Source organism: Cyanistes caeruleus, chromosome 29 (genome assembly GCF_971803275.1).
Source record: "Cyanistes caeruleus chromosome 29, bCyaCae1.hap1.1, whole genome shotgun sequence".
NCBI classification, from domain to species: Eukaryota; Metazoa; Chordata; class Aves; order Passeriformes; family Paridae; genus Cyanistes; species Cyanistes caeruleus.
In genome coordinates this window covers 4,691,387-4,712,300 of record NC_141729.1, presented here as the reverse complement: position 1 = coordinate 4,712,300, position 20,914 = coordinate 4,691,387, and the positions used below count along the sequence as shown (strand labels likewise).

The 20,914-nt window shown below is 61.2% G+C and overlaps 1 protein-coding gene across 15 annotated transcripts; it reads left to right on the top strand.

The window, feature by feature from the left end:
* Positions 1-830: 830 nt before the first annotated feature.
* Positions 831-20,821, top strand: CAMK2B (calcium/calmodulin dependent protein kinase II beta). 15 transcript variants are annotated; one of them, XM_086865258.1, is made up of 22 exons: positions 846-972; positions 3,692-3,786; positions 5,557-5,616; positions 5,899-5,953; positions 6,051-6,116; positions 6,731-7,161; positions 8,186-8,258; positions 8,872-8,974; positions 9,239-9,322; positions 9,811-9,905; positions 10,114-10,236; positions 10,322-10,405; positions 10,988-11,030; positions 11,491-11,565; positions 13,662-13,699; positions 13,797-13,868; positions 15,346-15,390; positions 15,632-15,680; positions 18,529-18,604; positions 18,683-18,777; positions 19,061-19,295; positions 19,363-20,821. In XM_086865258.1, the coding sequence occupies exons 6-21, from the start codon at positions 7,100-7,102 to the stop codon at positions 19,291-19,293; spliced, it is 1,350 nt and encodes a 449-aa protein (XP_086721384.1). In that variant the 5' UTR covers positions 846-972; positions 3,692-3,786; positions 5,557-5,616; positions 5,899-5,953; positions 6,051-6,116; positions 6,731-7,099; the 3' UTR covers positions 19,294-19,295; positions 19,363-20,821. The 15 variants fall into 15 exon arrangements, with proteins under 15 accessions (XP_086721388.1, XP_086721377.1, XP_086721382.1 ...); XM_086865257.1 differs by having other exon boundaries at positions 13,659-13,699; XM_086865260.1 differs by lacking the exon at positions 11,491-11,565 and having other exon boundaries at positions 842-972; positions 13,659-13,699.
* Positions 20,822-20,914: the final 93 nt, after the last annotated feature.

The following is a 20,914-nucleotide window of genomic DNA, read 5'->3' as shown; positions in this document are numbered from 1 at the left end:
CCCACCCGCGCTGGGGGGGCACCCCCCGCGCCCACCCACCTCCGGCTGGGGGGGACACCCGGGCCCTAGGGCCACTGGTGGCCTGGAGGGCGGCCTTTGTGTGTCCCCCGCACCAAAACCCAACTCCACATTATGCCGCTGAAACTGGGGGGCTTCAAGGTGCCCTTGGGGGAAGCGGGGGGGTGATTTTGTCCCGCCCCGACCTCTCCCGGGCGTTTTGCTTAGGGAGAGGTTGGAGCCTGTAAGGGTTGTTTGGGGTGACATTGGTGTAGGAGGAGGGAGCTCCGTATTGGGGGGAATAGGGGGGATTCCCCGAGTTGGGGGGGGAAAGACAGGGCATGGATGTGGGGTCTTTGAGCAGGTTATCTGGATATTTGGGGCTTTTTAGGGGGAGAATGTGGGTTTGGGGTCCTTTGGGGGGGGTTGTGAGATTCTCGGGAGGGGTCTGGATGTGAGTCCTGTTGCGGGGGGTTTGAATGTGAGTCAAGATTTGGGGTCCTTTGGGGGGACCCGTCAGAGGGAGTCTGGGCACAGGGCTATTTAGGGGGGGAGTCCCAGGAAGGGGCGTTTGGATATGGGGCCTTTAGGGGTGGGAGCTTGGCATCCCACTCCTGGGGGTAATTTGGGATAAAGGGGCCCCGGGGTTGGGGGGGTCTGGTTATGGGGCCCTTGTGGAGACAAGGGGGATCCCTCCGGCATGCGGGGGCAGGTCCACGGTGGGGGGGTGCCCCGAGGAGGGGGTTGGGGGGGATCCCAGGCGTGGGGGGGTGGGGGGGGCGGCGGGGGCTGTCCCGGGCTGGAGCCTCCCCCGGCCCGGCGCCTCCCCCCGCCCCCCCGCGCCGGGCGGAGCCGGAGCCGAGCGGAGCCGGTGCCGGGGCGGCTCATTGCGGCGCGGCGCGGCGGCAGCATGGCCACCACCGTGCCCTGCACCCGTTTCACCGACGAGTACCAGCTCTACGAGGAGATCGGCAAGTAAGGGCGGCGGCCCCGGCCCCGGCCCCGGCCCCGGGGCGCGGCGGGGGCGGGGGGGCGCTGCCCGGGGCTCGGGAAGCCGCTCGGTGCAGACGTGACGCATCCCCCCCCCCCCCCTCCCCCCCGGGATGGGACACCCGGGACTGGCCCCCCCCCCGCCCCCCCCGGGACCGGCCCCCCCACCCAGCCCACCCCCCCGGGACCGGCCCTGCCCAGCTCCCCCCCCCCCCGCTACTGCCCTCCCCCCGGTATTGGCCCTGCCCCCCCACTGGCCCCCACCCCTTATACCGCCCCCCTCCTGGAGCCTTCCAGCCCTCCCCGGCGGCCCAGACCCCTCAGGTCCTCCGGGTCCCCCCTCCCCATAGCCCCCACTAGTTCCTGCAGCCCCCTTGTTCCCCAAGGTTTCCCCATCCTTATGGACCCTCACCTTTAGACTCCTCTGATCTGTCTTCATCCCCCCAGCCCTGGTAACCCCAGACCCCTCCTCCGTCCCTCCAGATCCCCTGCAGTCCCCAATCACCTGTCCCTAGAGACCCCCCACTCAGTTCTTACAGCTGCCCTTGACCCTATGGTCAAGGCCCCTATGGACGTTCCATCCTTACAGACCCCCCGATTCCTCCTCAACCCCCCAGTTTTCCCAGATTACCCCAGCATTCCTAATCCTGGCTCCTGCAGACCCCCTCAGTCCTTAAAACACCCCTGCTCCAGTAGAACCCCCATTCCCACAGACCCCTCATCCCCATAGACCCTCCCCCATCCTTACAGACCTCCCCACCCCCTGTGTTCCCTGGTCCTTATAGATGCCCTGGTCCTCCAGACCCCCACCCCCCAAGCTCCTACAAACCCCCACTCCCTCCAGTCCTTATAGTCCCCCTGTCCCTTCCAAACCCTTCACCTCACTCAATCCTGATAGACTCCTCCATCCCTAGTCCTTACAGCTGCCCTATAGACACTCCCCATTCTCCAGACCATCCCTGAGTATTTATAAGCACCTGCTCCTTTTAGACATCCTCCCCTTTCAGGACCCCCTTGCCCCTCACCCTGACGGATCTCCCTCCCCACCCCCCCCCCCCCATTTCCACAGACCCTCCCCCATCTCCATGGACCCCCCCCTAATCCCTCTCCTCTCTGGTCCTTTTAGACCATACTCCCCCCCATCCCCTATTAGACCCTTTTGGGCCTTATATAACTCCCCAAATCCACTCCCCCTTCGGGTCCTTATGGATTCCAGCCCTCTTGGGCCCACCGGGCCTTAAAGGCTTCTAGGTCCCCTCTGCTGCCCTGAATCCTTCCAAGCCCCTCAGCTGCACCCCCCACGTGATGACCCCCTCGAGTGGGTGTTGTGAGGAGCTGAAGAGGAGCTATTTCTGGGGGGGTTCGTTTGCCCCCAGGGCTATAGGGGTTGCAGTCGTCCCCCCCCCCCCCCCTCCATCCACGGGCAGGGATTGGTGGGGAGTAAAATGCGGGGAGGGAGGAGGGGAGACCTCTTGTGAGGGGGGTTGCACCACCACCCCCCTAGACTGAGGGAACATTTTACAGGGGTGGCTGTAGTCCCTTTGGGGGTACCAGGAGGGGAAACATGGTTCCAATCAGGGGCTGTTTTGTCCGTCTGCCCAAAATCCAGCCCATCCTGGTTGCCATGGCAACGTGGTCCTGTTTCCCCCTTTCCATCTCTCACTGTAGCCTGCCAGCCATCGTGCATGTGTTCCCCCCCTCACCAGGGTGGGGGGGGGATATTGCTCTCGCCGGGGAGAAACTGAGGCATGGCTCGAACCGTGACAGTGTGCCCCGCCTCAGGGGCTAGCATCCACCACCATGTCCCCTGTCCAGGGGCCATGTGGGGAAGGGAGGGGTCAGTGCCCCTTGGAACCCCCACTTTTCACCTGGTGGTGAGAGGGTCTCCACTGCTCTGGCCAGCATGGGGCCCTTGGTGCCTGAGGACATGGGGACATGGGGCGGTGGCAGGAGACAGCCAGGCCTTGCGCCCTTCCCAGGGCACATCCTACACGGCGCTCTCTCCACGGCAGGACTGGGGTGGTGCTGGTCTCAGCCATGTCCCCAGTCTGTTATGGGAATCTCCTCTGTGTGCCCTGACGCTGCCTTGACCCCCCCACAAGGGAGGGGCCTGTCAGGCAGGGAACAGGCAGGGGATGTGCAGGGACATGGGTCCAGGAAGGGGGACAGCTGCTGATGGCACTTGAAGAGGCTGCAGGTGTTTCTGCCTGGCGTGGTCACGACCATGCTTTTCTCATCTCTGTCCCTGTCCCTAGGGAGCTGGTGGCTGCCAGCTCCCTATACTCCCAGCTGGGTCGTGTGCCCACTGCTACCACTGCCACCACTGTCACTGCCGCTACCATCATCACCATCACCGCCACCACCACGGCCACTGCTGCCATCCGGGCCACCCACTGTTCCCATGGCAACGAGCTGCCGGTGCTGGATCCTTCCCGCGACCCTCCCCCCACGATGATGCGTGGCACTAAGCCCCCCCTCCAGCCTCTTCCCCCCAGCCACCCCCTGGTGCCCCCCCAGCACACCCACGGCAGGGGCCCAGCGTGTCAGGGCCCTCCCTCCCCACCCCCGTGTCAGGGTTCACCCCCCTGCTGCTGAGTCACTGTGGGTGCAGCCCCCTGACCTCGGGTGCTGAGTCATGGGTGGGAGCCATCCCCCACCCACCCCCCAAGGTGCTTTGGGACGTGCTGAGCCTGTCCCTCCCCAGGGGAGCTTTCTCGGTCGTCCGGCGCTGCGTCAAGCTCTGCACTGGCCATGAGTACGCTGCTAAGATCATCAACACCAAAAAGCTCTCAGCCAGAGGTAGGACCCCTAGGAACCCTGGGACTCCCTGAGACCCCTCTGGCATTTGAGGGGATCACTCCCAGATATCCCTGGTAGCTTGTGATAACCCCTGGTACCTATGGCACCTCTGATGCCCCTGGTGCCCCTGACAGCTGTGATACCTGTGGTGCCCATGACACCTGTGACAGCTGTCACCCCAGTGGTGCTGGTGACATCAGGTGCCGGTTGGGGGGGACAGGGTGAATGCACCAGGGGGTGGGGTCTGGCCCTGCCTATCCCCATTATCCCCCTGCTGCCTGCCCTGGGGTCCCTCAGAACTTCATCTGTCCCTGAGGGGTGTCCTGCGGGTATGCAGGTGTAAAAGCAGATGGCAGGGGTGAGGGGGGTGTACGATGGTGTGCACGCACAGGTACGAGCCCTGTGTATACACACATGTGAGCTGTGTGTGCACAGGTGTGTGCAATGTGTACATGCGGGTGTGTGATGGTGGGTATGTGAACACATGAGCAGTGGGGGGTACCTGAGTGTGTGTGCACACGTTTGTGTTCATGGTGTTTGCTTATATGTGTGTTCATGGTGTGTGTGTGCACAGGTGTGTGTGTGTGTGTTTGGTGTGCACCCAGGTGCAAGCAGAGTGTGTGTCAGCAAGGCTGCAGGTATGCATGTATCAACAGTGTGTGTGTGTGTGTGTGTGTGTGTGTGTGCGCTTGCACGTGAGGGCGGGCACTGCTGTGTGTGCACATCTGTGAGCAGAGTGGGTGCCTGTGGGGTGAGCTGGGGTGTGCTCACAGCTCAGTAGTGCGGGTGTACAGGTGTTTGCAGGTGTGGGACATGTGACAGTGCGTGGGGCTGTAGATGTTTAGGATGTGCACCTGGATAAGAGGCAGCATAGTGTGGCACAGGGTATGTGTGTGTGTTCTGTGTGTGTACACTTGTGTGTCTGTGGCTATAGCTGTATGCACAGGTGTGAGCGGTGAGTGGAACGGTGCACACGTGTGTGTGAACTGTGTGTGAGCTGTGTGCACATCTGTGCACGTGTCTGTGTGCTCTTGTATGCAGACACATCCAGAGGTGCAGCTGCACACAGAAGTACATGTGTACACTCATGTAGTGTAGACACACACGTGTAGAGTCACACACAGCTGCACAGATGTACACACACAGGAACCGCCGTGCACAGGGGTACAGCTGCACACTCCACATCACATACAAACACAGGTACAGTGATACACGTGGGTGCAGCCACACACACGTGTACAGCTGTGCACACAAGTACAACCACGTAGCTGTATGGCTGCACAGGTATTACACAGGTACAGCTGCACACAGGCACGCTCACGTGTGCACAACTGCAGGACAAAGATACCCCTGCACACCCATCACACCTGCACACCCACACACCTGTATGCTCACACACAGGTACAGCCACAGGTGCTTGCACACATGTGCACACCCATCTATACGTGTGTACAGGCATGCACAGCCTCACTCATGGGCACACACATGAGCATGCACACCTGCACAGGGTGTGCATGCCTGTATCCACATGCACACCCAACCCATACATGCAAACCTGTACACACTGGCACATGAGCACACCCAGACACATGCACACAAGCCCACAGGTACAACCCCCATCCCTGCCCCCAGTGCATACCTGCACAGAGCCACATGCACTCCCACATGGGCATCTTTGGCTCCTCTTGCTGGGGTTGGCCTGGGGGCAGGTGATGGGAGATGGGGGTAGAGGGGACAGGGCAGATGTCCCCCTGACCACTGCCCCCCCAGACCACCAGAAGCTGGAGCGGGAGGCGCGTATCTGCCGGCTGCTCAAGCACTCCAACATCGGTGAGTGACTGAGGACACCGGGGAGGGGTCTCACCACTGTGGACCTGGTTGGGGCCACCGAGGGACACCCTGAATGACATCCTGGGGATACACTGGGTGTCCCTCTGGGGATGTATGGGGTCCCTCTGGATGCCACCTTTGGGTCACTGGGTGTGGGTGTGTGGGCTGCACGTGACACAGACACACATGGGTGTCACATGTAGTGGCTGGGGGAGGATGAGGCCAGGGAGTACATGGGGGGCTGAGACTGAGCCTTTCCCTGTCCCCATCTGGTCCCCACAGTGCGGCTCCACGACAGCATCTCTGAGGAGGGGTTTCATTACCTCGTCTTTGACCTGTGAGTGTGGTGGGAGGCTCTCAGAGCTTCAGGAGGGGCTCAGGGGATCCTGGGGCCTTGGGGTCTCAAGGTGATGTGGTGCCTGGCTGTTTTTCAGGGTGACGGGTGGAGAGCTCTTTGAGGACATCGTGGCACGGGAGTACTACAGTGAGGCTGATGCCAGGTGAGCCTTCACCCCACCACCCACACCCCCTAAAGCGCTGGACACCCCCACCCACCTGTGCCCTGCACCCTGGGAAGCATGCAGGGATGGGGCAGCTCCAGCAAGGCAGGCAGGGGGGCACCCTGTGGGAGGGGGGGTGCACCCCCTCAGCCCCCACGTTGTTGTAACCCCTCCACTGGCCCCATCCTGCTGCTGGGTGGGGTGGGGCCCCCAGGTGGGGCCCCCCCCATATTCCACTTCCCACCCCATGCTCCCCTCTCTGCTGCTGAGTCCTGGCACTATCATGACCTGTGCTGGGGGGGGTTGGTTGCAAATGGGGGGCCCCCAGGGCCCGTCCTTTGCTGTCCCCAGCCCCCCAGTGCCCTGTGTGCCACTGTGTGCCCCTCCCCGTGGTCTCTGGGCTTTCACAACATTGTTTCTCCCCCTCTCTCGTTCCCCCCATCTCTGCCCCCCCGTCCCTGTCCCCCTTGTGCCCCTCACCTCCTCCATCCATTCCCCCCATCCCTCTGTCCCTCTTGTCTCCCATCACACATTGCTCGGGCTCTGTGTGTGTCCGTGTCTCCATCTGTGTGTCCGTCTGTCCCACCGCTGCCCTCCACTCGCTGCACCCCCAGCCCTTGCCCTCTGTTTTGCCTCCTACACCCATTCTTGTCCCCAAAATGCCCCTTATCTTCCCATCCCCCTGTCCTGCCCCTTTCTCCCACCCCGTTACCCCCAACCTGTCCCCACACCCTGACTGCCACTTCTTGCCTCCCACCCCTTTACCTCATCCCACCCCACCAACCTGCCCCCCCACTCCCACCCCCTTTACCTCATCCTGCCCCCTCCCACCCCCTCCATCCTGCACCCCTTCACCCCATCCTACCCCACTCCCACACCCTCTGCCCTATCCTGCCCCTGTATCCTGACCCCTCTCCTACCCCTAACCCTCCATCCTGCCCCCCCGCCCCCGCCCCCCGTTCTGTTTTGCAGTCACTGTGTCCATGAGCTCTTTGCCCGCGTTCCTCCCACCCATCACTTTGCCCCTGAGCAGAGGGAGCCGCAGGTCAGTATCTGGGGGGGGCCGGGGGGGCCATTTCCCCCTCGCTGCCCCCACCCACCACTGCCCCCGCTTCCTGGCCCCCACCTCCGCTCGTCAGGACCCTGCTGTGGGGCTTTCTCCTCACTCTTTTTTCTCCTTGATCCCCCTTTTTTGCACCCCCCCCTCACAGAGAGGTTACCCCCCTAATGCCCCTGCTCCCCCAGCTAAGCGGGGCCCCCTTTCACCCCCATTTCAGGCTCTCATCCCCTCGCTCCTTCCCTCTTTCTTTCTTGTCTTGTCTCCATCTGCGCCCCCCCACGCCCCCCACCCTCTGTTCCCCCACTTCCCCCTTGAGTCCTGTCTGGGGGACCTGTCTGGGTGGCAGCAGGGATTGGGACTCCCATGGGGACAAAAGCACCATTGGGGTGACCCTCATGGCTCTGTGCCAAGGTTGGAGGTCACCTGGTAGGTGCTGAGGGGTGACCCCCAGGCAGTGACCCCCTCAGGGATGAACCACCAGCCAGTGACCGTCCCCCCCAGCATGACCTCCAGGTCGTGATCCCCCAAGGGATGATCCCACAGGTGTGACCCCTAGTCAGTAATCCTCTTGGAGTGAAAACCCTGGGATGACAAACCAGGGGTGACGCCCAAGGGATGACCCCCCAGACAGTGATATGCCCCCAGGGGTGATGCCCCCCAGGAAGGAATGACACCCTCAGGGATGACCCCCCCTCAGGCTAGTGTCCCCTAGGCAATGACCCACTCCAGGTGGGATTCTCCCCAAGGGTAACCTCTCCGGGTGACCCCCCAGGTGGTAGTGATCCCCCAGGAGTCCCCCAGGGGTGATGCCCCAAGGCTGACCCCCTTGGGATACAGAGGGGTTGCCATGCACAGCACCCACAAATCCAAGGTCACCACTTGTTTTTGTCAGTTCCCCCCTGGGTGCAGTGAGGCACAGCAGGGCTGGTTTGGAGGTGCAGGTTGTGGACAGGGGTTGTGGGAGGTGGGGTAGCAGTGTACCTCTGACCCCCCCTCCATTTGCATGCAGCCACTGCATCCAGCAGATCCTGGAGGCTGTCCTGCACTGTCACCAGATGGGGGTGGTCCACAGAGACCTCAAGGTAAGTGTGTCCTCCCAACCCCCATTTGTTCCTCTGCCCCTCTCCCCCTGCCCAGTTCTTGGGGTCCCCACAACCTGGGTGTGGCCCTGGCCGGGTAGATTCTGGGGAATCACTGAGATCTTGCTGGGCTTGGGGGATCCCCTCAGCTCTGAGCACTCCCATCTACCTTTTCTGGGGATGCACATGTGTCCCCCAGTTGTGGCACTGTTCTGCGCTGCTGGGGGTTCTCACTGCAACCCCCCAGTTACCATTGCCCCAGGAGGAGTGTGAACTGGTGGGGATGGGGACATGGGGGGGGAGCAGCTGGAGCTTGCCTGAAGTGTCAGGGCAGGACACAGGGGGATGCTGGGATAGGGGGGAATGCTGGGATGAAGCCAACGAGACATGAGATATCCCTGAGCCAGCCATGGGGCTGTGCCATCCGGCACCCTCAGCCGTTGGCAGAGGGCACCCACAGTCACAGCCCCACAGCAGAGAGCCAGCTGATGGGCAGGACCTGGTGAATGGCAGCAGTAAAGTCCCTCTAATTGCCCCATCCCTCCTCTCTCACCCACCCATGTCTGTGCCCGGTGCTGTCCATGCCTGGTGCTCCCTGTGCCCGGTGACCACATAGCCGGAGAACCTGCTTCTGGCCAGCAAGTGCAAAGGGGCAGCAGTGAAGCTGGCGGACTTTGGCCTTGCCATCGAGGTGCAGGGGGATCAGCAGGCCTGGTTTGGTGAGTGCTGCCACACCCCTGCCCACCATAGCCCCAGCCCCTGCCCACTGTGTCTTGCTCACCATGTCCCTGCGCCGTCTGCTGTATCCCTCCACGTCCACTGAATCCCTGCTCTATTCCTACTGCATCTGCTCTGTGCCCACCATGTCCACCCCTGCCCAGCACATCCTGCCCCATGCCTATGTCCCAGTCCTGTGCCCTGTCCTTGTCCCTTCCCATTGTGGCTCACCTGTCTGTCCTCACCCATCTCTCTGTCCCTGCCAGGATTTGCCGGCACACCTGGCTACCTGTCCCCTGAGGTCCTGCGCAAGGAGGCCTATGGCAAACCGGTGGACATCTGGGCATGTGGTAAGAGCCAATCCCTGCCTAGTCCCTGCCTGGTCCCTGCCCCTTCTCTGCCCCCCTCCCAGACCTGGACCCAGTCCCAATCCTGAACCATGCCCCCATCCCTGCCCCACACCTGCCCTAATCCCTGCCCAATCCCATCCTAATCCCCACCCCATCACTGCCTGGTCCTATTCCGATCCCATCCCACTCCCATTCTGTCACTTTCCAGGCTCCATTCTAGTATTCTCCCATGCCCATCCTAGTTTCACCCTCTTTGCCATCCCATTTCTATGCTGCTCCCAGTTCCAGTTCCAGCTCTGACCCCATCCTGGGGCCATCCTGTGCCACATGTCCTGGCAGTGCCACACTGTTCCCTGTTCATGCTGGCAGCATAGAGGACAGGCCATGTTTGGAATAACTGCTTTGTCATGGGGACACTGCAGGGCCGGAGGGAGCCAGGGGTGGTTTGGGGTACCTGCACTCCCCTAACCCCACTCTCCCTGGCTCAGGGGTCATCCTGTACATCCTGCTGGTGGGCTACCCGCCGTTCTGGGATGAGGACCAGCACAAACTCTACCAGCAAATCAAGGCCGGGGCCTATGATGTAAGTCTCCGGTGCCCTGCGACGGCTGGCCCATTGACTCTGGAACCTACTGAGGGATGCCACACCTAACCTTTGGCAAGCAGAGCCTGGGGGTGGCTCTGGGCCATGTCTTTGGTGGCTGGCTGGGGATATGTAGGAGTTGAGTGATACAGATACCATGGCACTGCCCCTCCACAGCTGTCACCCCCATGTCCCTGTGCTCCCCCAGTTCCCTTCACCTGAGTGGGACACAGTCACCCCCGAAGCAAAAAACCTCATCAATCAGATGCTGACCATCAACCCTGCCAAGCGCATCACAGCCCATGAGGCCCTCAAGCACCCGTGGGTCTGCGTAAGTGCGGTGTATCCCCCCCAGTGCGTGTCACCCCTGTCCAGTGACCACTGGCACCTAGTGCTGACCCCACTGTCCCCTGCAGCAACGTTCTACCGTGGCCTCCATGATGCACAGGCAGGAGACAGTGGAGTGCTTGAAAAAGTTCAATGCCCGGAGGAAGCTCAAGGTGAGGGGGCTGGTGGGGGAGGTGTGGGCTGGGGACAGTGCTTATCCCCCCAGCACCACTCTGCCTCTCCATGGGGCTCTCCTGTGGGACCCTCCCCTGTCCACTGTAGGACCTCTGCCCTGCCTTCTGTGGGACATTCCCTTGTTTACTATGGTACCCCTGCCCTTCCCACTCTGGCAGCACCTGGACAGCCCATTCCTACCCCAGAACTCGTCAGGGCCTTCCTGTGCCTTTCCATGGGGTACAGTCCCTTCCCACTGGGTGTTGTGGTCCCACTCTACTGTGCCTGGTGCTCTGCTGCGGGCTTTGGTCCCATCCCAGTGACACACAGTGTGGCATAGTCCCACCCTGTCCCTGCCCAGTCTCTTGCCCCATGCCATAGCTGTAGCCTGCCCCCTCATCCTGCAAACCCCTCTCCCAATTCCCTGTCCCATGGGCCATATCTTGTACCACCCCCATCCCATCACCCCATTTCTCCCCCTCTATCTCGCTCGCCCCCATCACACCTCACAGTCCCAGGGCCCCGTCCTGCCTGTCCCACCCCAGCACCCTCTCTCCGGCTCACCCTGCCCCTCCCCACAGGGTGCCATCCTCACCACCATGTTGGCTACCAGGAACTTCTCAGGTAAGGGGGGGGCTCCCACTGGCCGGGGGGGCCGGGGGCCGCAGCCCCCCCTCCATAGCCCCCCCCGGGCCGGTGCCCCCCTCTCTCTATCTTGCTATCTTTCTCTCTTTCTCCCCTCCCTTCCTTAACCCCCCCCCACCCATTTTTTCCCCATCGGTGAGGACGGGGCATGTGGTAGCCAAGGTGGGGGCAGGACGCGGCCCCCCCGCCCCACGCACACAGCAGCAGGTAGTGCCCGGTCCCCGTGTGTGTCCCCCCCCCCCACTCCGGTGGCTGGCGGGGGGGGGCGACATGGGGAGGGGGACGGAACAGCACCAGCCACCCCAGGCCTGAGGCCAGGGTGATGGGCACCCCAAGAGTTCTTGTTGGGGGGGGGGAAGGTGGGGGTCCCGGCTGTAGCCCCTCCCCGCCCCCCCTAACAGGAGCTCTGCTCCCTCTCTCTCTCTCCCGCGGCCCGCAGTGGGCAGACAGACCACCGCTCCTCCCACCATGTCGGCGGCCGCTGCCGGGGCCCCCCTGGGGCTGGTGGAACAAGGTAGACGCGTCCGCAAAGGGCCCCCCCCGGCCCCCCGGCCCCGCTTGGTCTCTGTGTGTCCCCAGATCCTTCATCTTCATGTCAACCTCTTCTTCCAACCATCCTCTTCCCTGCCTCCCACCTCCCAACGGGTTTCGGGTACCCTCCTCGGAAATTGGAGCGCATGCATGGCCCCCCCCGGCACTGCCCCCCCGGCAGCCCTCCAGCCTCTCCCCCTCCCCGCTGGCCCCGAGAGATGCCGCTGTCCCCGCCGCTGTCACCCCGCAGCTGCCCCGGGGGGGTCTCTGCACCAGCTGCCGCCCCCAGGGCGGGGCTGCTGAGTGCTCCACCCTGGCCCGGTGGCTCCTGGAGGGGGACACGCAGGTGGCATCCCCAGGGTGCACATCTGGGTCAACAGTGGGGAGCTGGGGGTGGGGGGATAATTTTAGGGTGTGTCCTCCCACTGCTCCCACTCCACGGCACTGCCCCCCTCATGCACACAGGGGGGGCACAGCGGTGCATGAAAGAGGGGACAAACAGGCTGCATGCCCTGTGTCCCCCCATGCCCCCCCTGCGTCCCCACCCCGCATGTGTCCGTCCCCCCCTGCATGTGTCTCCCCTCGGCACGTGCCCCCCCCCAGCATGTGCCTCCCCACAGCTTCTGAGAGCTGCAGCCAGTGTTTGTGATGCTGCGAAACACTCGGCGGGTCTTAAACCATCCCCCACACAAAGGCACACCACTGGCCCCCCTGCCAGGGGTCCCCCTCTCCCGCCCCCTAATTTGGCTCTGGTTTAAGCCCCGACCTCTCAGCGCCCGCCTGCTTTCAGAGGAGGGACCGGGACCCTTGGGGACACCCTGCTAGGGACTCCTGAGGAGACATACGTCCACGAGGGAGGGATGTGTGGGTCATCTCCTCCTCCCAGCATCTGCCCACTCCCTCTTTTGGTGCTGATGGGTGCCACCCTGCTGTCACTGAACTCGTCACCGCACGTCCCCCCTCAACTTGTGGTGCCAACCGGGGGAGGGGTCCCTCAGTGTGGAGGAATGGCAAGGATGCTCGAGGTGATACCCCCTGCCCTTCACACCCCCAAAACCACTTGTGCCCCACCATGTCCCCATCACCCTCTATTGCCCTACTGGCCAGAGATCGTGGTAGCAGTGGCAGATGCTCATACCCGTGCCCGTCCTTGTCCCCGTCCAAGGAGACAGGGGGGGCACAGGCAGCTGTCCCCACCCCCTGTACTCAACTCATCTTTTTTATGTTCTTTTTTTTATGTTTTTCCCCTTTTCCTCTTTCCCCCTGACCCCGTTTCTCTCTTGCCCCCCCCCCCCCCCCCCCCACTCTTCTCTCTTGCTTTCCTCTCTGCATTTGTCCAAGGTAAGCCAGCCCTGCGCCCCCCATGCGGGGGCCACCAGGATGGGGACCCTCTCAGGTTGGGGGCACTTCTTTCCCCCAGTCTGAGGACTTGCTGAGTTTGGGGACCCCTCCCTCCAAAATGGGGACACCCTGCCTGGATGGGGATCTCCACAGGTTAAGGACATCCCTCCCAGGATGGGGACAGCCCCCCAAGGTTGGGGGCCCCCCTGAGTTGGGAACCTCCCACTAGTATGGGGACACCACCAGGATGGGGATGGCCCCACAAGGTTGGGGAAACCCCTCCCTGGGTGGGAACACTCTCTTCCCCCAGGACAGGGACCTTCCTGAAGTTGAGGACACCTCCAGGTTGGGGACACCCCTCCCAGCATGGAGAAACCCCCAAAATGGGGATTCCCTAGGATGGGGACACTCCACCCAGCATGGGGACTCCCCCCAGTAAGGGAACACCCCCAGGATGGGGACAACCCTCCCAGCATGGGGACACCCTCAAAATGGAGACCCCCTTGGAATGGGGACACCCCTCCCCGCATGGGGACCACCCCTCTAAAACGGTCACCTCCCCCAGGATGGGGATACCACCTTCCTTGTGTGTTCCCCCTCTCCAACACTGGGGTGGCAGGTGCTGCTAGCACCTGGGGTGGGATCAGGTTGGATGGCCGGGAAGGGTCTGGATTTCTAGGGACACACAGTGTCCCTTGTGCTGGGAGGGCGCACTGACACTGTCTCCCCCCGCAGCAGCTAAGAGCTTACTGAACAAGAAGGCGGACGGTGTGAAGGTGAGGGTCCAGAGGGGCTGGGGGTGGGGGGTGGGGGGGGGGCGGGTGGGCCGCTTCCCCCCTATGCCACTGACACCCTTCCATTTCTTCCCTCCAGCCCCAGACCAACAGCACCAAAGGCAGTGCTGGCGTCACCAGCCCCAAGGGGACCCTCCCGCCCACCGCTCTGGTAGGTGCCCCCTACCCTGCACCCCCTAGATCCCACATCCCATCGGATCCATCCCACCAGCCCATCCCATCCATCGCCATGCGTGCCCCTGACCGGCTGTTCCTGGGGCTGCTGGGGAGGGGAGTGTCCCGAGGATGGAAAGGGGTGTGCAGGACATGGGCACAAGGTGACCCCCCTGGACAGACAAGGTGGGTGAAGGGTGCAGGCATGTGGACAGGCCCTGTCTCCCTCAGCCATGGGGACAGTGGCATGGGTACAGGACACAGTCGTGTCCCACCACAGGGACAAGGTAGGTCCAGGACATGGACACAGAAATGTTCCTGCCATGGGGACAGTAAGGTGGGTGTAGGATGTGGGCATGAGGATGTCCTGTGACTGAGGCAGGTACAGGACATGAGTATGGGGGTGCCCCACCATGGCAACAAGGTAGGTGCCCCATAATGGGGACAAGCCACAGGCAGGAGGATCCTGGTGACACGGATGGTGAGGTGCGTGAACGGTTGGGGGATGGGGACACCCTGCCATGGCAGTGGCAAGGGAAGTGCAGGGTCACAAGGATGAGGCTGCTGACTGTGACCTCACAGGTGAGGTAAGATCCAGACACAGGACTGCCCAGCTGGCACAGGGAGTGCAGGACACAAGTAAAGGTGTGGCTGTCTCGAACAGCAGGTGCAGGATTTGGGGGTGGGTGCTCTGGCAATGCCAACAGCAAGGTAGATGCAGGATGTGGTTGCAGGGGTGACCGTTGTGACCTTCATGGCACAGGGGATGCAGTACAAGGGCAGGGACATGGTACCTGAGGGCAGGATACAGGCAGGATGATGCCCAGCTGTCACAGAGTGCTGTGCACTGGGGAAGATGTGCCTGGCTGGTCAGTGAGTGCAGGATATGGAGAAAGGGGTGCCCACCCCACACAGTGAGGGTGGGATGCAGGCAGTGGGAAGCTGTGGATGGGGTTGCCTGGGATGTGGGCACTGGGATGGTCAGGGTCCAGACACAGGGACGGTTGGGATGCAAGCCAAGGGATGCTTGGGATGCAGGCAGTGCAGTGGTTGGGATGCAGACAGTGGTATAGTTGGGATGCAGGCTGCAGGATGGTTTGGATTCAGGCACAGGGAGGCCCAGGATGCTCAGATGCACGGTGAGTGGAGCCCCTGGGCAGCGGGATGCAGGACAGGGGCATGGAGCTGCCCTCCAGCCCAGCCCATCCTTTTGGCCTCACTGCGTCTCTCCCCCAGCTCTGTCCACCTCTTTCTCCCCTTTTTTCCCCTCTCCATGTCTGTGAATTAAACCATTTGGCTTTGCTGGACTAATGACTTTCTGCTTCTCTCCCCCCTCTCTATCCCCTTCCCAAATCCGGTCTGGGTCTCTCCTCACCCCTGTCCACGTGCTGCTCAATCCGTCGTTCCCCCTCGTTGTCCCCTCCGGGCTCTCGCTTCCCCCACCCCCGCCTCTGTCTCTCTCCCTTCTCCCGTAGGAGCCTCAAACTACTGTAATTCATAACCCCCCGGACGGCACCAAGGTATCGCTGCCCCTGCTTTCCACCTCCATCCTCCCCCAGCATCAGCCATGTCTTGGGGGGGTGGTGACGTGGATGAGGAGTGCACATGGGGCGTGGTGACAGCAGGGTACCCCCATGGCGTCCAGCATCACTGGGGTCCTGCCAAGCCCTGGTTGGGCTTGTCCCCCCTCCCCATTCCCCCGGGGCCAGGTCTGACCCCCCTGTTTGTGTCTCCCCCCCACCGCCTCCGTCCCGCGAGCAGGAGTCCTCCGACAGCACCAACACCACCATTGAGGACGAGGACACCAAAGGTGACGGGCGCAGGGGGCGTGGTGGCAGGGTTGCACTGGGTTGCACTGGGAGGGAGCTGGGGTGCACTGGTGTGGTGCTAGGATGCATTGGGTTGCACTGGAATGGCACTGGGATGCACTGAGAAGGTCTTGGAATGCACTGGGATGGTGTTAGGATGGCACCAGTATGCATTGAGGTGCACTGGAATGGTACTGGGATGAACTGGGATGGCACTATGATGGACAGTTGTGGAATGCACTAGGATGGCACCAGGATGCACTGGGAGTGTGCTAGAATGCACTGGGCTGGAGCTGGGATGTGCTGGGATGACACTAAGATGCACTAACGTGCACTGGAATGGCACTGGGATGGCACTGGCATAGCACCAGAATGCATTTGGTTCACTGGGATGCACTGGAGCAGCACTGAAATACACTGGGATGGAACTGGGATGGCACAAGGATGCATTGGGGTACACTGGAATGGCACTAGGATATGCTGAGACTGTGATGGGGATGCACTGGGATGCCACTGGAATATACTGGGATGGCACCAGGATCTGTTGGGGTGGTGCTAGGACACAGGAAGTGTGCTGAATGGAGTGCATTGGAATAGAGCTGGAATGCATCGGGTTAGCACTAGGATGCCTTGGATTGCACTGGGATGAACTGGGATGAACTGGGGTGGAGCTAGTATGTCACCAAGATGCAGTTGGTGCACTGTGATGTGCTGGGGCAGCAGTGGAATGCACTGGGTGAGATTTGGGATGGCAACAGGATACATTGGGATGGCACTGGGACAGTGCTAGGATTCACTGGAGTACACTGGAATGGCACAGGGATGGCAGCAGTACGCATTGGGGTTGTACTGGGACATTTTTGGGATGCACTGGGAGAACGTTCAAATGCACTGGAATGGATCTGGAGTGTGCTAGGCTGGAGCTGGACTGACACTAGGATTCATTGAGATTGCACCAGGATGCACTGGGAGCACACTGGGATGCACTGGGAGGGTACTAGCATGCGTTGGGGTGCACTTGGATGGGAATTGTATAGACTGGGACACGCATGGAATGGCAACTGGGGTACATGGAAAAGGCTTGAGGTGGCATTGGGATGCCTGATGATACTGGGACACAGTGGGATGGTACCAAGAGGCACTCTGGGTAGAGCTGGGCTGTACTGGGATGTATGGAATGCCCTGGAATAGCAGTGAGACACAGTTTGTTGGCACTAAGATGTAGTGTGAAGTCACTGGCACAAACTGGAGTGTACTGATACACTCTGGAGTAGTGCTGGGTCATACTGGGATGGAAATGGGCTGCGTTGGAATGCACAGGAGTGACACTGGGATGCACTAGGAGGGCATAGGAGTGACAGTGAGATGCACTGGCACAAACTGGGATATAGTGGAGTGGCACTGAGGATTGGAATTTATTAGGGTAACAAAAGAATGGACTGGGGAGCGCTGGGATACGGTAGAATGGTGCTAAGATTAATTGAGATGCACTGGAGTGGCAGTGGGATGCACTGGATGGAACTGAGGATACTGGAATGCACTAGAATGGTACTGCAATTAACTGGAATGGTACTGGGATGTATTTGGATACACTGCAATAACACTGGGACACAGGAGCTTGGCACAGAGATGCAGTGAGATATTACTGGGGTGCACCAGGGCAAACTGGAATGTACTGGTATGCTCTGGAATAGCACTGGGATGCACTAGGATTGAAACTGAGGTGACTGGGATGGCATCAGGATGAAATGACTCATTGGGATATAGTGGGATGTGGTACACTGGAATGATACTGGAACACACTGGAATTGCACTGGCACACACTGGAATTGAACAGCATGATGCTGGGATGCACTGGGATGGAACTGGGATGAACTGGAATATACGAGAAGGGCACTGGGACACAGTAGGTTGGCACTGGATTGCACTGAAGTGCAGTCGGATGGCCATGAGATGTATTCGTGTAAACTGGGGTATATTGGGATGCCCTGGAATGGTACTGGATCACCCTGGGATGTGACTGAGATGTGGAATGGCACTGGAATGGCACTAAAGTGTACTGGGCTGTCACTGGAATGCAGTAGGATTGCATTAGGCTGGAACTGGGGTGTACTGTAATGCACTGGGATGCATCGGAGGACACTGGAGCAGCTCTGGGATGCACTAGGATTGCACTGGGATGTATCGGGATGCATTTGCATGGAACTGGGAGGGTACTGAGATGCACTGGAATGGCACTGAGACACAGTGGGCTGGCACTGAGAAACACTGGTATGGAACTGGCTGTTTTGGGATGTGCTAGAATGGCACTGGGATATACTGGGACTTGCAGGAGTAACATTAGGATGCACTTGAAACTCCTGAGACATGCTGAGCAGGCACTGGGATGCTTGAGCATGCTGGGAGGGCACTGGATGGCACTGGGACATGCAGGGGTGGCACTGGACTAGCAATGAGACATGCTGAGAGGATTCTATGAATACTGGTGTGGCAGAACTGTGGGGGTCCTGGGAGCACAGTGGTGCCTATCTGTCCCCAAGGGGTGTCTGTCTGTCCCCATGGTATCTGTGTCTGTCCTCAAGGTCCCTGTGTGTCCCTGTGGTCTGGCTGTCTGCCCTCATGGTCGGTCTGTCTGTCCCCAAGGTCCCTGTGTTTGTCCCCATGGTCCATCCCCATGGTCTGTCTGTCTGTACCCAAGGTTCTCCTTCCCCCAAGATCTGTCTTTCTGTCCCTGTGTCTATCCCCATGCCTCCCCTTCATGTCCCACGTCCATCCCAACATCCTGTCCGCCCACCCCCACGGTGTCACCGGGGGGCTGGGGCGGTGGCGGTGACAGTGACGTGCCCCCAGCCCGCAAGCAGGAGATCATCAAGATCACGGAGCAGCTCATCGAGGCCGTCAACAACGGGGACTTCGAGGCCTATGCGTGAGTGGGGTGGGGCCGGGTGGGGCGGGGACAGGTGGGGTGGGGCCAGGCGGGACCACTCTCACCTGCTGCCTGCAGGAAGATCTGCGATCCGGGGCTCACCTCCTTTGAGCCCGAGGCACTGGGCAACCTGGTGGAGGGGATGGACTTCCACCGCTTCTACTTTGAAAACTGTGAGTACCCGACCTGCCTGTGCCCACCTGGCCACCTTTCTGGGCCTGCCCATCTCCTCCGTGTCCCAGCCCAGCCCGATCCATCCGGTTGTCCCCGCCTGTCCCCCGTCTCTTGCCCACTGCCTGCCCATCCTGGTCCCCTCGCCTCCCCTGCTGGGCCACCAGTCCGCTTGCACTGCCCTTGTGCCTGCCCCTTCCCCTTCCAGTTCCTCTCCCGTTCCCTGCCCCGTCCGTGCGCGTACCCCTGCCCGTGCCAGCCGCGCTGATCTCGGCCGCCCCGCAGTGCTCTCCAAGAACAACAAGCCCATCCACACGACCATCCTGAACCCACACGTGCACGTCATCGGGGAGGACGCGGCCTGCATCGCCTACATCCGCCTCACCCAGTACATCGACGCGCAGGGCCGGCCCCGCACCAGCCAGTCCGAGGAGACCCGCGTCTGGCACCGCCGCGATGGCAAGTGGCAGAACGTCCACTTCCACGGCTCGGGGGCCCCCGTCGCCCCGCTGCAGTGAAGGTGAGGGTGGGCTTGGGGCTCGGGGGATGGGGAGCCCCAGCTGTGGCTCACCGGGGTGTCCCCACAGAGCTTGCGGTGGCTGTCCTGGTTCCAGCCCGATGGAGACGGCGATGGGAGCCGAGGCGGCAGCCGGAGCTGCGGCCCCCCGAAGCACGCGTCCGCATGCCTGTCCCCCCTACCCTGGCCCCTGCTCCCCCCTCCAGTGCCTGTGTTTGCAGAAAACAAAAAGAAAAAAAAAAAAAAAAAGCCAAAACAATGAAAACAAAAACAAAAAAAAAACCGAAAAAAAAAAGAAAAAAAATAAAGGGGAAAACTCCACCCCAATCCCAAACCCACCCACACCCCCAAACCTAACCCAGCCGCTCGGCCACAGGCGAGGGCGCTGGGGGGCTCAGCCCCCCCCCTCGGCCCGTCTCTGCTGGGGGGGAAGGGGGGTCCCAGCCCCCCTCCCGGCTGTGCTCGTGGCGTGTTGCTGTCGCTGGTGGTGGATGTTGTTCTTTGGGCTCTGCTTTGCTCTGTCCTGCCCCAGCCCCTGTACATAGAGAGAGCTATTTATTTTTTAATTCCCACGGGGGTCCCCAGCAATGGGGGGCTGCCAGGGGGTGAGTGAGGTTTGGGGGGGGGGGGGACACACACAGACTCTCTCCCCTTCTCCCCAGTCCAGTGCCTCCCCTGGGAATGCTGCCTATGGGGGCCTGAGGCTTATCCTGGGCACTGCTGCGCAGGGAACACGGTGGGTGCCTTTGGGAGGGTCCACCAGTCACACCCCCGTGTCCCCATCCTGCTGATCCCTACCCCAGCACCCCATGTCACAGGTGCCAGCTCCAGGTGCTGGCACGTTTTGGCAAGGGGGATGTGGGTGCCACGGCAGAGGGCAGCTGGGGGGTGTTGGGATTTGGGGTGGTGGGCTCAGGACGATCCAGCCAGCACTGACGCAGCATTGAAAGCACTTTAGACTAAGAGAATGGGTCTCTTAGGGGGCACAGGCTGCTCTGCCGGGGACTCCCCAGCACAGGGGCACCGGCAGCACATCCTGCACCCCCCCTCCCATGGCCAGCGCTCGGGTGGACTCCATCACCCCCAACCCCCCCATCCCTGGGGAGGCATCACTCCACTCCCAGGCACTCCCCACGCAATTCCCCAGGGCATCCCCACCATGCTGAGGGCTGGTTTTGGCTGGGGGGGAGGGGGCGGGATGGGCGGGGGATATTAATTATTTTTTAATTATTCTGATGATTTCTCTGCATGCCCTTTGCGCGGGAGCAACCCTCGGGCGCTAACGCTGTATGTCGAGGAGCTGAGCTGTTCCTGTCCCATGAATGCTGGTGGATCGTTGCCAAATTTTTCTCTTTCCTCCCCTTTTCTCTCATTCTTTTTCTGTCTCCCCCTCCCCAGCATATCCCCCCATGCCCCTCCCCCCAAAAAAACCCCTTGTCTTTTCTTTCTGAGCCTTGTAAGTGTAAAAGATGACTCTGATTTCGTTTTTGTCTCGGGAAAACTGCAAATAAATTATGAGGAAAAACCAATGATCATGAAGGTAAGAGGTGGAGAGGGAGGCCAAGTGCATCCGTCCCTGCCAGAGTGCCCAGGACGTGTCCATCTGAAACCCCAGCCCGGGA